A 14,538-nucleotide genomic window follows, 5' to 3' on the forward strand; every position below is an offset into this window, starting at 1 on the left:
TTTCTGGGGAATGGATGGGATCACACATTCTCTGACAACTTAGAAATGAAATCAGACATGCTGGAAAGTCTGGAGGAAAAAAGGGTCCAACGTGGCAGTGCTTGTTCACTGATAGCGTAATGCAACATGTTGCTTCAGACTGATAAGGTGCCATAAAATCATTATAGATAGCACTGATTCAAGAGGGAGAGGGGGTGGACACTTCAAGGATTTATTTCCACATTCAATTTGGAAAAACATAGCTACTGCCAATGTGTTGCATTTAAATCAACTGTATAAACACACTTAGAAAACAAGTGGAAGCTTCAGACATGAAGGTCATCTTCAAGGTCATTTAAGTATTTTTTTTCTTACCAAAACACCAAACACTAACATACATAAGAACACATTAGTTAAATATATTATTTTGAAAAATTCATTTTCAAATATGAAGTAGAAAAAAACATGCCTGTCAGACCTTGAGATGTATCCTACTGTGACAAGGACGCAAGCTGACCAGTTTGAGGGTAAACTCTGCCATCTACCGCATTCAAGTGTAACTGATACACCCCACTGCCAACATTAAAATACATTTAGGCCACATCAACCCTCTTGTAACCTTCACATAGCCTAGTTTACATCAGCATGAACGAAGTAGAAATATACTAAAAAGTAAAAAAAAATAGAGCTAAACTGTGCAAATGTAACTCCAGTATGCACGAACTGCTGTTGTCCACTATAATAATAAATACATAAATTCAGCTCTATTTTTATTTTACTCCGATCCTGCGCTGTCGATAAGATAAGCCTCAAGCTTTAAATTAATAACTTTTAAGTAGTGCTCAATGGTGCGTAACAAAAGATATGTTAGTTTGCAGGATGCGAGATTCAGGTGCACTGAAGACGTGCGAAAAGCCTCTCCAAAAATTTTAGACTGCAGTGTTTGTTTGAACCATAGACTGTATAAATAAGGTTTGAACAAGTGGTGGGAAAAGTACTCAGATATTTTGCTCAAGTAAAAGTAACAATACCACCGAGTAGAAATAGATCACTCGGTTATATGTTAGACACAAATTCAGATGCTTACTTAGGTAAAAGCACAAAATGACTTAATAGCTTCAACATATAGCCTACTGACAGAACAAAAAGTAAAGGTACTCATTATATAAATTAGAATATTGTTTCTTATAATGTTGAGATATAATTATTGATGCAATATGGAGATTATTTCTTCATATAAATAGGCTGCTATGCTACTGTGTTGCTTGTGAATTTCACCAATTGATCAATAAATTCTTACCTCCATCTATGATAACACGATTTATTTGTTTAATATATTTTTCATTAGTAGGCTGATCTGAATCTGCAAAGTAGTCAAACTAGTACATAGTGTTGTAACATAGTGTAGTAAAAAGTACAAGATTTGCCTCCGAACCCGAGTTAGAGTAGAAGTATACAGTACCTTAAATGGAATCAGTCAAGCAAAGTGAAAGTTTTGACAATATTAAACGAAAACACCCACGAAACAAACTTTTCCAAGTGTGATTTGCTAGTTTCCGAGGGACACTTGAATGCAGCACTGCCGTCAAAACAACAGACGCAAAGCTCCGCCGCTCTGGTGCGTCAACAGCGCGTCACGTGCTTGCAAACGGACCAATAAGGGAGCGCCATCTCTCCAACCCGGAAGTAGGATTTTCCTGACAGGTCCGTTGTGATTTCTTTGACACTTCTGTCCGTCGCTGTGCTTCTGAGGACATTTTTATCTCCTGTCAATGGACGCTCATAAAAGGCGTATATGTGTGTCCTAGTCGGTTAATGTCCAACGCATCTCCGGGTTGGTATTCAGACATTATTCTGACTTTAATTGTGTCGCATCGGTTCTGCTCAGGTTCACGTTATATTAGCTCGTCCGTGCTGAGACTGTGACTCAAAGCTAAATAAATACATACAGTTAGCATGTCTGTGCTGTTACAGAGAACTTCCTTACTCTGGTGATGTATCCGGGAACGCTTTTTAGTTACAGTACATGTTGTTCAGTTCAGTTAAAATGGTATTAATAGATGTATATGTATGTACAGTGGTGGAAGAAGTATTCAGATCCTTTAGTCAAGTAAAAGTATTAATACCACACTGTGAAAGCACTCCACTACAAGTAAAATCCCTGCATTCAAAGCCTCACTTGATAAAAATTATGTAGTATCAGCAAAATGTGGGCTACTTAATGTAAAAGTACTCATGAAGCAAAATGTCCCTGTCTGTGTTTTACTATCTTATATGATGTTTTTTGTGTTAATATTACTGTCTGGTAGATGTTTAAGGTTGTGCTTATTTTGACTCCTTTATATCCTGTTGGGTAGTTTAATTTCCAGTAATGCATCACATGCTATTAGATCATCTTGTATTTGTAGGGTCACTGTCCGCAGCCGCGTTTACAGCTTTGTGATGGTGCATTTTCCAGCTGATCCAAGAGGGTTTTTAAATAGTTTATTTAGCTTAAGAAATAGGAGAATTTTCTCAACACATAAAGGAACACTTTTCACAAACATTCAAAATCAGAATCACAGAAGCTGGAGATGCTGTAATCACTTTAATAAGAAAAGGAACGAAAGCTGCCAGACAAATAATATTAACATAATTTATGTGTATAGCACAATTCATACAGCAAGTGCAACTCAAAGTGCTGTGCATTAAAAAATTTAAAAAAATGCACATAAAAGACAGGATAAGATAAATAAAATTCGATCACACACTCACTCATACATTGAAATACGAAGTAGGAGTCTACAAAGACAGGCATAGCATATCTGATAAGAAGTCAGGAGCCAGTCTCTTTAGAGATTTAAAAACTAAAAGCAAATTTTTAAAATGAATTCTAAAATGAACGGTAAGCCAATGAGGAGCCTTTAAAACCAGAGTGATGTGTTCTCGATGTTTAGTCTTGGTGAGGAGATGTGCTGCTGCATTTTGGATCATCTGCAGTTAATTTAAAGACTTCTTCGAGAGGCCTGAGAGCAAGGCGTTACAGTAGTCAAGTCTGCTGGAGGTAAAAGCATGAACAAGATTTCAGGTGTCATCTTTAGATAAAAGAGGTCGCACACAGTTGCACAATGTTTCTAAGATGAAGAAATGTATTCTTGATGTTTCTCACTCGGGGTTCAAAACACAGGTCACAATCAAAGATGACACCAAGGTTCTTTACTTCATGCTTTTTGTTCACAGCCAACCGATTTTGTCCCTATTGAGTTGTAAGAAATTTTGCGACATCCAGATATTAATTTGGTGTTTACAGCAAGACAGTTTTTCAATTGGGCTTGTATCATCTGAGGACAATGATATGTACAGCTGAGTATCATCAGCAAATGTAGTGGAGTGAAAAGTAACATATTTGCAACTGAGATGTAGAGGAGTAGAAGTAAACTGTTGCATAAAATGGAATTACACAAGTAAAGTACAAGTACCTCTACTTAAGTATAGTACTTACTTACTTACACCATTGAGTGTGTGTGAGACAGTGGCCAGAGGCTAATGTGACAGCCCAGAACTCAGTCCTTTTAACACCAGCGGTGGCAGTAGCTCAGTCCATAGGGACTTGGCTTGGGAACTGGAGGGTTAAGTCCCTGTACGGACTGAGTATGGAGTCTGGACCAGTTCACCTCCCAAGCACTGCAGTCCAGGCAGCCCCATCGCTCAGACATCTCTCCATTTAATGCATGTATAGGTCCTGTTTGTGCATGTGTGTGTATTTCAGGGCTGTGTGTATATGACAACAGAGTGAAAAAAATGAATTGCGGCTCAGGGATTAATAAAGTATATCTTCATCTTCTACTTCTTTTCATAACCTCTCTGGTCCCTCTTGTGTCTTTATGTCCAAACAGCTTCACCCAGCCAGTCCATGGCCGATCAGCATGAGTCCATCGATCTCACCTCTCCTTCAGTGGACCCGTCAGCAGCTGCAGGACACAGCTGGTTCCCTGGGCCCCCTCCACCCATGTATTCCTGCACCCTGACCCCTGAGCTGGTGCACAAGGCACGGGAGGAGCTCCAGGAGAAGCCAGAGTGGCGCCTGCGGGATGTCCAAGCACTGAGAGACATGATACTGAAGGTATTCATAAGAACATAAGCAGTCCCGTTCCTGTTTATAATGTGCCAGTTAGGCTATATTTAAAGCAACACAGGGCAGTTTAGTAACAAACATCCCTGAAGTTAGAAGACTTTGTTCCTGTAACCCCCAAAACTGTTGGCACTAAATGCTTACTAAAATTCTCAAACTTGTTAACCTCTTTGATCACATATTTGCTTTTCTAAATTCTTTTAGTCTCGTCAAATGTGGCAACATAAACATTCCACATGGGTCCTTTTGTATTTCCTGTTTGAATGCAAGGAAACTATAAAACAAGGACAGGACATGACGTCAGTGACAGCGTTCAAATTTAGCGTTGGAGCCAGACTTTGAAACCACTTCTACTGAAGGCAGTTGGGCAGGCACAGCAAGTCTCATTATAACCTGTCATATCTGTGCTGGTTTACTGAAAAATGCTTCCACCAGATTAAAAAGCACACATTATGTGATGCTAACTGATGTTTTGTGTCTAAATGTGCGTGTTCATTTTCATTGTTATGGTCTCCAGGCAGATCATAGCTCTGTCTGTCATCGTGGGTCGGCACCACACTCTGGCTCCACTGCAAAATTTGAATGCTGTCACTGATGTCATGTCCTTTCCTTCTTTTATAGTTTCCTTGTTTGATTGTTTTGCTGAGGTATGTGAATGACATCAGGAAGTAAAAATGTGCCGAGCAATGTAATGCCAGTGAAACAGTCAATACATCTACAAAATAAAAGAAAATATCACCATGAAAATTATTTTGATTACTAGCATACGATAAACGTCTAACAATCACAGGTTGTGTTCAAAATATTTGGTTTTCTTTTCAGTCTAAGGAGCCTGGCAAATAGCATATCTAAGTATACTTAGAAAGGGAAAAGTTGACGGAGGAAACTTGTTCAACTGTTAGTAGAAAGTGTCAGGACTTAGGAAGGTGCTAAAAGAGCATCTTTGGGCTGTGGTGGAACGAGAGATTGGAATCATGGATGTGCAGACCACAAAGCTGTAGCAACTGTGAGATGCTATCATGACTGAGGAATGTTTCCAGCACCATGTTGAATCGGTGTCTTGAAGAATGAAGGTAGTTGTTATGGCAAAAGGGGGTCTGGGGTGACTAACAAGGTGTATAAAGTGATCTGTGAGTGTGAGAAGAGATGGATCTTATCTGAACTTTTCAAAGGTAAAGCTGATAATATTCTGTATTTTTGTTATTGCTTACAAATCATACAAAAAGATGAATTTTTTTTTTCTTTAAAAAATCTTTTTTTAAAGGCTAAATAATTTTGTAAAACAGCCGGGCAGTTATGTTTTTACCAAACGTTACTTTAACTGGAGTAAATATTGCCTTCGTTGAGGACAATTTTCAACCACAGACTTGATGCTCTAGTTAATATTTGCAGCAGCAGGACAATGTATTTGGGATTGATTCAAAACAAATGTAGAGCTTGTGTTCATCACCCAGTGCAACAGTGTGGCTCACTGGAGGTCTGTGGCACAGAGGAATGTGATATATCAAGCTCTAGATACACACAGAGTACATGTTAGGAGGATAAATATCAAATATCAACAGACTCATCTTAATAAAATTGCCATTATTTTCCTTTCTTTCGTCATGCCTGTTTTCTCCATGTTTTCCAACTCTTTCTCCGCTGAGCTCATGTGCATTTCACCCGACTCTGCAGGAGCAGCCCAATCTCAGGACCAGGCTGGATGACGCTTTTCTCCTGCGCTTCCTGCGGGCCAGGAAGTTCGACTATGACCGTGCCCTGCAGCTGCTGCTTAACTACCACGCAGGCCGAAAGGCTTGGCCGGAAGTGTTCCAGGACCTGAAGCCATCCACAGTGAAACACGTCCTGGACTTGGGTTTCCTCACAGTCCTGCCACAGCCGGACCCCAACGGGAGATACATCCTCTGTCTGCGGCCAGGTTGGTGTCTGCTCCACCTTCACAAGGAGAATTCAGCAGCTTTATAATGACTGTTTTCTGTTTACCTCTCCTGTTGACATCAAGCTCAGTCTACTCTCTAAAATCTCTATTGTGTGACTAATTCTTCCAGGACGGGCTTTACTCACGTTGTACGATTACTCAGCATAGTGTCCTTTTACAGGAAAATGGAAACCGAATGATTATCCATTTGTTGACAATGTGAGGGCCATTTATCTGACTCTGGAGAAGCTGATCCAGCCGGAGGAAACGCAGGTGAACGGTATCGTCATCTTAGCCGACTACACCGGAGTGGGCATGTCACAGGCGTCCAATCCAGGCCCGTTCCTCGCCAAAAAAGTTGTGAGCATCCTCCAGGTGAGAAATCAAACATCTAACGTCTGGTGATCTGATGACACGTTTATAGTTAAATTAAATATATTTTAAAGTGAAAGCAGCAAAGACATATTAATGCAGTATTTACTCATTTTATTGTGATGACAGCAGTGAATATGAGAAGCTGTGTTAACACACCTTGTCATTTACAGTAGTGGCTCTTCAGCGCTGGCTGTTGAGTTTTGTCGTGACTGCAGAGTGTGTAATATTTACACAAGCACACAAAGCACATCTGAAATGTTTGACAAGGACCATCTGCGACTGTTCTGAATGCAGTGTTCTCTGTGTTTTTTTTTTTTCTGTGATTCACAGGACGGTTTCCCAATCAGAATCAAGGCCGTTAACATAATAAACGAGCCCAGGATTTTCAAAGGCATCTTCGCTATAATTAAGCCTTTTCTGAAGGAGAAGATGGCAGAGAGGGTAACTATTGTCCTTGAATTGTCTCTGACTCTTTTGTTTCAAACAAAGGGCTATTTTGAATCACGAGCCTCCCTTTTATCTGCAGCCTGTGCTCCAAAATAATGGTCTATTTTCATCTGTGAAAAATGAAAGGCCAAGCGTTTTCTCTTCAGAGGAATGAACTCAGACTAACAGCTACACAACCCTGTGTTTTCCAAAATCTCTTGAGAGGTGCCTCCTTGTGTTTGTTTAAACCTGCTGTTTTTATTAATTTGGTGGCAACACTGTAATGCTAACTTAAAGGGGCAGTTCACCCCAAAATCAAAAATACATATTTTTCCTCTTACCTGTAGTGCTATTTATCAGTCTAGATTTTTTTGATGTGACTTGCCAATTGTTGGAGATATCGGCCGTAAAGATGTCTGCCTTCTCTCCAATATAATAGAACTAGATGGCACTCCGCTTGTGGTGCTCAAAGTGCCAAGAAAATACATTTGAAAAACTCAACAGCAATGTCATGACCCGGTTACTCAAGATAATCCACAGACCTTGTTGTGAGCAGTTCAAGGTGGAACTATTTTCTTTGTACCAAACTACACCTGCCGACCGTATCGCTGTGCAGAAGGAAGCGTGCATCTACTCATGAACAAGAGGCTTTTGCTCATGATAGTGTAAGATATAAACATAGCCTGACACTCATTAACTGGTGACTCACTTGGTAATTTTTAAGAACAAAAAAAAAAGCTAAATGATGTGCTTTTTCTTTTAGTTCAGCGCTTCACTGACTCAGTGAGCTTTAGCACCGCATTTCAAAGTGCTATCCATTTAGAGGTGGTGAAATTATGATGTTTTGCATAAATGTCTTTCATTTATTTTATTTCCTGTTGTTCTTTGCTGACACACAGCTGACTAACTGCCTTAACGGGCACAAACAAAGTGCCCACTGCCCACCCTCCGGGCTCCACTGGTTAGCTAACATTAGCCTTGGCTGCTCTGCACTGTGCACCACCCAGGTGAGGTCGGAGCAAACAGTCGTTTATTCTGCACTTGCCGTTGTTGCAGAAATATGGTAGCCTTCCTCCGTTTTCCCCCGTATAGCCCTGGTGAGTAAGTGGCTTCATTTTGAGCCACAAAACCCCTTTGGCATTGTTAACTGTGTTAGCACCACTAGCCGTGCTGACTCTGCTCATGATGCTAACAGTCATAACATAGATTATGCTAAAGGGGTTTGCGACTGAAAACTGAGCCGCTTGCTCACTGGGGCAAAAAAAAAAAACTCTCAGTGGTTAAAGGATTAACGGTTAAAGTTGACATCCCTAGCTATAACGTTAGCTAGGTGAGCTAACAGTTAATGTATTCTTCCCTCTGCGCAGTGATACAGTAGGTGTGTATAGTTTGGTAGAAAGAAAATAGTTCCTACGTGAAACTGCTCACAACGAGGTCTGTGGATTATCTTGAGTAACCAGGTTATGATTTCTGGAAAGAGACATTGCTGTTTTTCAAATGTATTTTTGGGCACTTTGAGCTCCACAAGCCAAATGTCATTTAGTTCAGTTATACTGAAGAGAAGGCAGAAATCTCTACAGCTACACTCGGCAGCTCATACCAAAACTATCTTGAGTAATGAATAGTTCTACAGGTAACAGGCAAATTATGTATTTTGGATTTTGGGGTGAACTATCCCTTTAAGATAACATGGCTAATTTGTTAGCATACACTGATTTACACTATCAGCAGATCCAGAGCAACATTTGCAATAATTTAGACTCTGGCCACCTGGCAAATGTAACTCCAGTAGTCAGTCTAACTCTGGTTTGTGTTGCACCAACCCCTGAGGGAAATATCTGGCTTTATAGCTGCTAAATCCATCACTATGTTTCACCAGCTAGTCACCAACCGTGTCTGGCTGCTGTACAGTTGGCTTTTAGAGCTTCTCTACTGAAAACAGCTTCCTGCTGTGGCTGTAAACTCTGTCATCAGAGTGGTGACAGACAGTGAACCAAAACAGAAAAGTTGTGGGCTGCAGTGAGCTGACAGAGGCTATAAATCTCTCAGCGCAGAGTCCGGTGATAATTCTTTGTGGGTTCATTAATATGAGTGACACCTTTCACATGACATGAAATATTGATCGTAGCCACTTTAATTAATGAAACTGATGGTGAGAAAGATGACATCACTGACGTTGTGTCTGTCTCCTCATCCAGTACATCCTCCATGGCTCAGACTTGCGCTCTCTGCACCGGAACATCCCACGGTCGGTTCTGCCGGAGGAGTATGGCGGCACTGCGGGCCAGCTGGACTTATGTGCGTGGTCGAGAGTGCTTCTGGACTGTGAGGAGGAATTTATAGTGGAGTTCTGCCAGCCGGATCCACTAGAGGGCGTGGTGCTCCCAGACTCCATGCTGTTTGAAGGAGCGCAGGCCAGCGGGCAGGATGACGACACCTTCAGGGGGCTGCGCTCTCAACTCTACTACTGTTACTGATGCAGACTGTAGATGCACTCACTCCCACCACTGAGAGGACATCTTCTGTTTCATTTGAAACAAGTGTGTAGACTTTTACAGGGCAAGTTGCCAATATTATACATGATTTATTTTACTAACTAAGCAGCACTGCTATAGGTGGATAGTTTAATGTAGTTTACACGTAGCCCAGCATTCACTCATGGTTCCAAGGCAGCTGTAGGCTTTTGACATGAGCCAGTGCATGTTTGGCCATCATCATCGGTGGCCCCTCTATTCAGTTATTTCTGGTATTTGAAGGATAAATTCAGAGTTTTTTAAATAGTCAGACGCCCATATGTACATTGAAGCATGTTTTGCTTGATGTAATCATTCTTCCTGTCCACACTGGCCATTTAAAAAAAACATATTAATATGCTTTCAGTGCAAGAGATGTGCGGACAAAAGCCACAGTCTTCGTTTTGTATTTAGCAGAAGCTAAAATGAGACGTCAGCAGAACTGGTTCGACAGATCAAGTGGATGGTTTAGCACAAAATTCCCTCGTGTTACTTACTCTCTACCACAGAGGGGAAACAAAAAGGGGAACTTCCTTCTAAAAACACTAAAACTTTTGAATTTACCGACCTCATTTGGCCAACTGAGTCTGCTGAGGCCTCATATTAAGACTGTGGGACGTGGATCTCTTAACAGACACTATGAACAGGAGGAGTGATTACAGCTAGCAAAAACAGTCTCAATGCACATATGGGCATGTTTGTACTGCTTTAAAGGGATAGTTCACCCCAAAATCAAAAATACACATTTTTCCTCTTACCTGTAGCGCTATATATCAGTCTAGATTGTTTTAGTGTGAGTTGCTGAATGTTGAAGATATCGGCCGTAGAAATATCTGCCTTCTCTCCAGTATAATGGACCTAGATGGCACAAAAGAAAAAATACATCTGAAAATCTCAACAGCAATGTCTCTTTCCAGAAATCATGACCCAGTTTCTTAAGCAGTTTCGTGTAGGAACTATTTTCTGTCCACCGAACTACAAGTGCCAACTGTATCACTGCGCAGAAGGAGGCGTGCATCTACTGCCAGCTCACCTAGCACCACAGAGCTAGCTAACGTTGCAGCTCAGCCGAGGAGGACGCCATTAATTTTTGCGTCTCGCGCTGTCACAACACGAGCCGCGAAACTGCTCACAACAAGGTCTTGGCACTTTGAGCACCACAAGCTGAGTGACATCCAGTTCCATTATACTGGAGAGACGGCAGACATCTCTACAGCTGATATCTCCAACTCTCTGCAACTCACACCAGAACAATGTAGTTTGATGAAAAGCACGACAGGCAAAAGGAAAAATATGTGTATTTTATTTGGGGGTGAACTGTCTCTTTAAGACAGACATGGAAAAACATGAACCCATCCTTCAATATTTTTCCACTGAGGCAAAATTCTAAAAACAGTTTGTTAGGACCTGCATACTGGCAGTCAGTCACATACTGGCCATTAGCGCTCCGTGCGTGGTTACATTGCCCCCCCCCAAAAAAATGGAGACAGTTTTTGTGTATGTAACCGTCTAATACATTGCCTTAAACTGCAGATTTCCTTTCATAAATCACGTTGGATTTGTGTGTACCAAAGCAATATTCATGTGTACTCTCATCAGGGCTCGTCTTACATAAGAGTTGATATACTTCATTGTTAGGGAGTAGGAATGGATGGCTGCTGCAGCTGAGGAAAAGAATAATACAGTAGATTTATCAGTTACATTTTTTGCTCAGTATCAAACTCTCACACTGTTTCAGGGCCTTTGTTTAGTTGATGCTTCAGTTTTCTGTGACTTGAATCTCCTGAGAGGATTATTTTTTCTAACCTCAGATAATCTGCCTTATGTTGTCTTTTTTAACCTTTTATGACCTGGTTGCTTTCATCACTCAGTCTTAACGCAGGCCCATCACTGATCACAGGAGTCACATGAGGAACAGAACATTCAGTCCTGACTTTACAGACATCTCGTTTGCCAAATTTCACTCCAGGCCATGTACAGAAATGTGCAATAATAATGTTAGATCTGATATCTTGCAGTAGCCCGAAGCTAACTTGAATAGTTTGCATCAATCTTTTATATTTTTATTTTAAGCATGTCTGTGGGTATAAGCTATATTGTATTGCAGGATATTTATTGTTGGTAGTAAAGACAGTAAAGTAAAACTCCAAACGGAGAAAGTGTTATTTGTGTCTTGTTTGTGCTGTGGATGTTGTTGTTGGCAGAGCGGTGGAGGTGTGCTGCAGGCACTGGGGAGGTTGTGGGTATTTTCACAACATAATTACAATACACTGTGACTGACTTGAGCAGCGTTTGCCAAACTGGGTTTGTGGCTCCCCAAAGAGCTCATAAATACAGTGGTGGAAAAAGAACTCAGACCTTTTACTGGTGTTTAAGTTGTAATATGACGGATTAAAAATACTCCATTACAAGCAAAAGTCCTGCAATCAAAAATGTACTTACAGGGTAACCTTGATACTTTCCAACCTGGACCTTATTTTCCTATGTTTTTAAATAACTAATTGCAATGTAATCCATGCAGGCAATTGAGTACCTTCAATTTACATGCACTAAGTGCTTGTTTTGCCACTGACAGTCGCAGATTGTTATATGAAGTGTCTGACAACTTATGAAAAGGATCCTTACAGAGAGAGACTCTTTTGTTACAGAGTGAGATCCTCTTTATTTAACCAGAAACAGCCCCAAAATTGCTATCACCAAATCTACCAGACTCCATTTAAATAAACGGTAATTTTAGCATGTATAGAACTTGAATATTTTCACATCTAACTGGGTGAATTAAGAGTTTAATCAACCAAATCAGAGCTGGTGATTGTTGGAACACTAATAAGACAAACTAAGACGGCTTTTGTGAGTTTTATTTTGTTTCTGTCGTCTTTGAATGAAGTGTGTTTTACAATGATAAAATAACTTTATTTAAATGGAGTCTGGTGGGTTTGATGATTGTGATTTCTCACCTGTTTCTGGTTAAACAAAAAGGTCTATCTTTGTAGGGATCCTTTCCACTATATTCCACACTTTGAAAAATAGTCTGAGCCTCTCATTGGCAACAACAAACACTATAAGTGGATGTAAATTGTTTTGCCACTACCTGCTGCAGCAGTCTTACTAAATACCGGACCAATGTCAAAATCTGTCGTTCCCATTAGTCATTTAGACACAAAAACATGGGAGAACAGGGTCCAGGCTGAAAAATTTAGAAGTTAGCCTTACAGAAGTCTTGATCACTAAATGTAAAAGTATAAATACTCATGTAGAATTGGTGTTTTCAGACTGCTACATCATGATACACACTCTAGTCTATTGGGTACAGCGAGAAAACTAATGCAGTCTAATACAACAGCCTTGCAATAAATTCTACAGACTACCATGTGACATTTCTCACTACTTTCACTATTTTTTAGAAATCAAACATTCAGTCGATTCATAGAGAAAACAATCAGCAGTTTAACCCATAATGAAAATAGTCATTAGTGGATTTCTACAAAAGTTCAAAGTGAACTCCACCTCGACCAAATACAACAGTGAAACCCTACTTTCACATTAATGCATGAGTAAAAATCTAATAATATAATAGTCACAGTCACAGGGGACATTTTTGATTGAGAATTGTTACTCTGAAGTTTCCCTGATTATAGCCTACTTACATAACCTACATTTACTGAAAGGGTAATTTCAGTGTTTTTTTTTTTCAACCTGGACCCTATTTTTCCATGTTTTTTTGTCAAAGTGACTCATGGGAATAACACGTGTTTTAAACGGCCCAGTATTAAGGGAGAGGGCTGCAGCCGACAGCAGCAAAACAGGCTGCAACGTAACTACTCGGGACATCTGTGCACAATTAATTTAGGTCCACTAAAAGTGCTTGTTTTTGTCACTGACAGGCTCAGATTAATATTCTAAGTGTCTGACAACACTGTGGAAAGGATCCCTACAGAGACAGACCTTTTTGTTAAAGAGTAAGATCCTCTTTATTTAACCAGAAACAGCTGAGAAATACTCTCACCAATAAACTGTAATTTATCATTGTAAAACACACTTCATTCAAAGTTGACATAAACAAAATAACTCACACAAACAATCCAACGTTCCAACAATCACCAGAATAAACCCTTAACTTACCCGGTCAGATGTGTAAATCAGCTGGCTCTTTACACGCTTAAATTACTGTTTATATTTTGCGATTTATTACCTGTTTTCCCAACTGCTCACTCAGCTTTATGCTTCACTTCTCCATAGAGACTGGGCACGGCAATGTCGGTATAAAAACTGCGGGACGGAGTCACATACCGATAGAGTGTTTTTAGCTTGTAACAAAAGCTTTTGTTTTCAGCAATGCTATATGGATGCAGATCTTTGCTCATGAAGTAGGTGAGGGACTGTGTTATTTTCAAGTTTCTGTCGTGCTAAGTGTGTCCGGTGTTGGTGTTTTTTTTCCGGCAGGGTGGTTTTAGCGTCACCTTGGCCGTCAGCGGCTAACGCTATCTTTGGATCGTGGAGTGTGAGGTGAGCCTTGGTGTTCTTGGTATTCTCGCATGTGTCATATCCATGTCCGTCTTTCCTTCCATGGTGAAAAAATCCCAAATAAGTAGAGTCGTTTGATTTGAACGCCAACAGCTTATTTCGGATTTCTTTGTTTTGACGAACTTCCTGCCAAATGCCCCCGAATCAGCACCATCTAGTGGACCGAAAAAGCAGCTGATTTTTTGAGTATCAGAAGTTGTATTTAAATGTGTATTTGCATAATTGAATGATGTAAAAAATCGATACTTGAATACAATTTTCACCACGCAAAATATCGCGATACTATGCTGTATCGATTTTTTTCCCTCCACCCCATTATTATTATTATTATTATTATTATTATTATTACATTTTGTGATAGAGTATTTCTTTTACTGTGTGGTATGAGTACTTTTTATTAAAGTGAGGCAGAATAGCTCATCTGTCACAGCTGAAACCAACATGAGAAACATCTGGGGGTTCCCCTCCCTGTGTGGACATCTCATCAGTGGGGTGTGTGCTGGTTTGATGTGCATCTAAATAAAGCTGCCGTGACATGAAAGCTATAGTGAATCCCTTAATAGAAATAAAAAAAAAGATGCATAATGTGTAAGTGTTTGATCTTCAGAGTGCAGTGTGGTGTTGGCTCCAGCCCACAGAGGAGTGGGAGCCTCCACAGGCTCGCTCTGATTGGCTCAGACACGGATAACTCC

The 14,538-nt window shown here is 40.3% G+C and overlaps 1 protein-coding gene across 1 annotated transcript; it reads left to right on the forward strand.

The window, feature by feature from the left end:
- Nucleotides 1–1,666: 1,666 nt before the first annotated feature.
- ttpal (tocopherol (alpha) transfer protein-like) lies at nt 1,667–11,481 on the forward strand. Its single transcript, XM_050065618.1, has 6 exons — nt 1,667–1,813; nt 3,855–4,081; nt 5,765–6,008; nt 6,190–6,383; nt 6,714–6,824; nt 9,008–11,481. Exons 1-6 carry the CDS (start codon nt 1,795–1,797, stop codon nt 9,284–9,286), a joined length of 1,074 nt encoding a protein of 357 aa, XP_049921575.1. The 5' UTR covers nt 1,667–1,794; the 3' UTR covers nt 9,287–11,481.
- Nucleotides 11,482–14,538: the final 3,057 nt, after the last annotated feature.

The sequence above is a fragment of the Epinephelus moara genome, chromosome 16 (genome assembly GCF_006386435.1).
Source record: "Epinephelus moara isolate mb chromosome 16, YSFRI_EMoa_1.0, whole genome shotgun sequence".
NCBI lineage: Eukaryota > Metazoa > Chordata > Actinopteri > Perciformes > Serranidae > Epinephelus > Epinephelus moara.

What these genes read in the sequence shown, in the direction of transcription:
- ttpal (XM_050065618.1), top strand. An exon ending in TGAGAGACATGATACTGAAG is followed by an intron (nt 4,082 to 5,764) that starts GTATTCATAAGA and finishes CCGACTCTGCAG; the next exon opens with GAGCAGCCCAATCTCAGGAC. An exon ending in AAGTTGTGAGCATCCTCCAG is followed by an intron (nt 6,384 to 6,713) that starts GTGAGAAATCAA and finishes TGTGATTCACAG; the next exon opens with GACGGTTTCCCAATCAGAAT.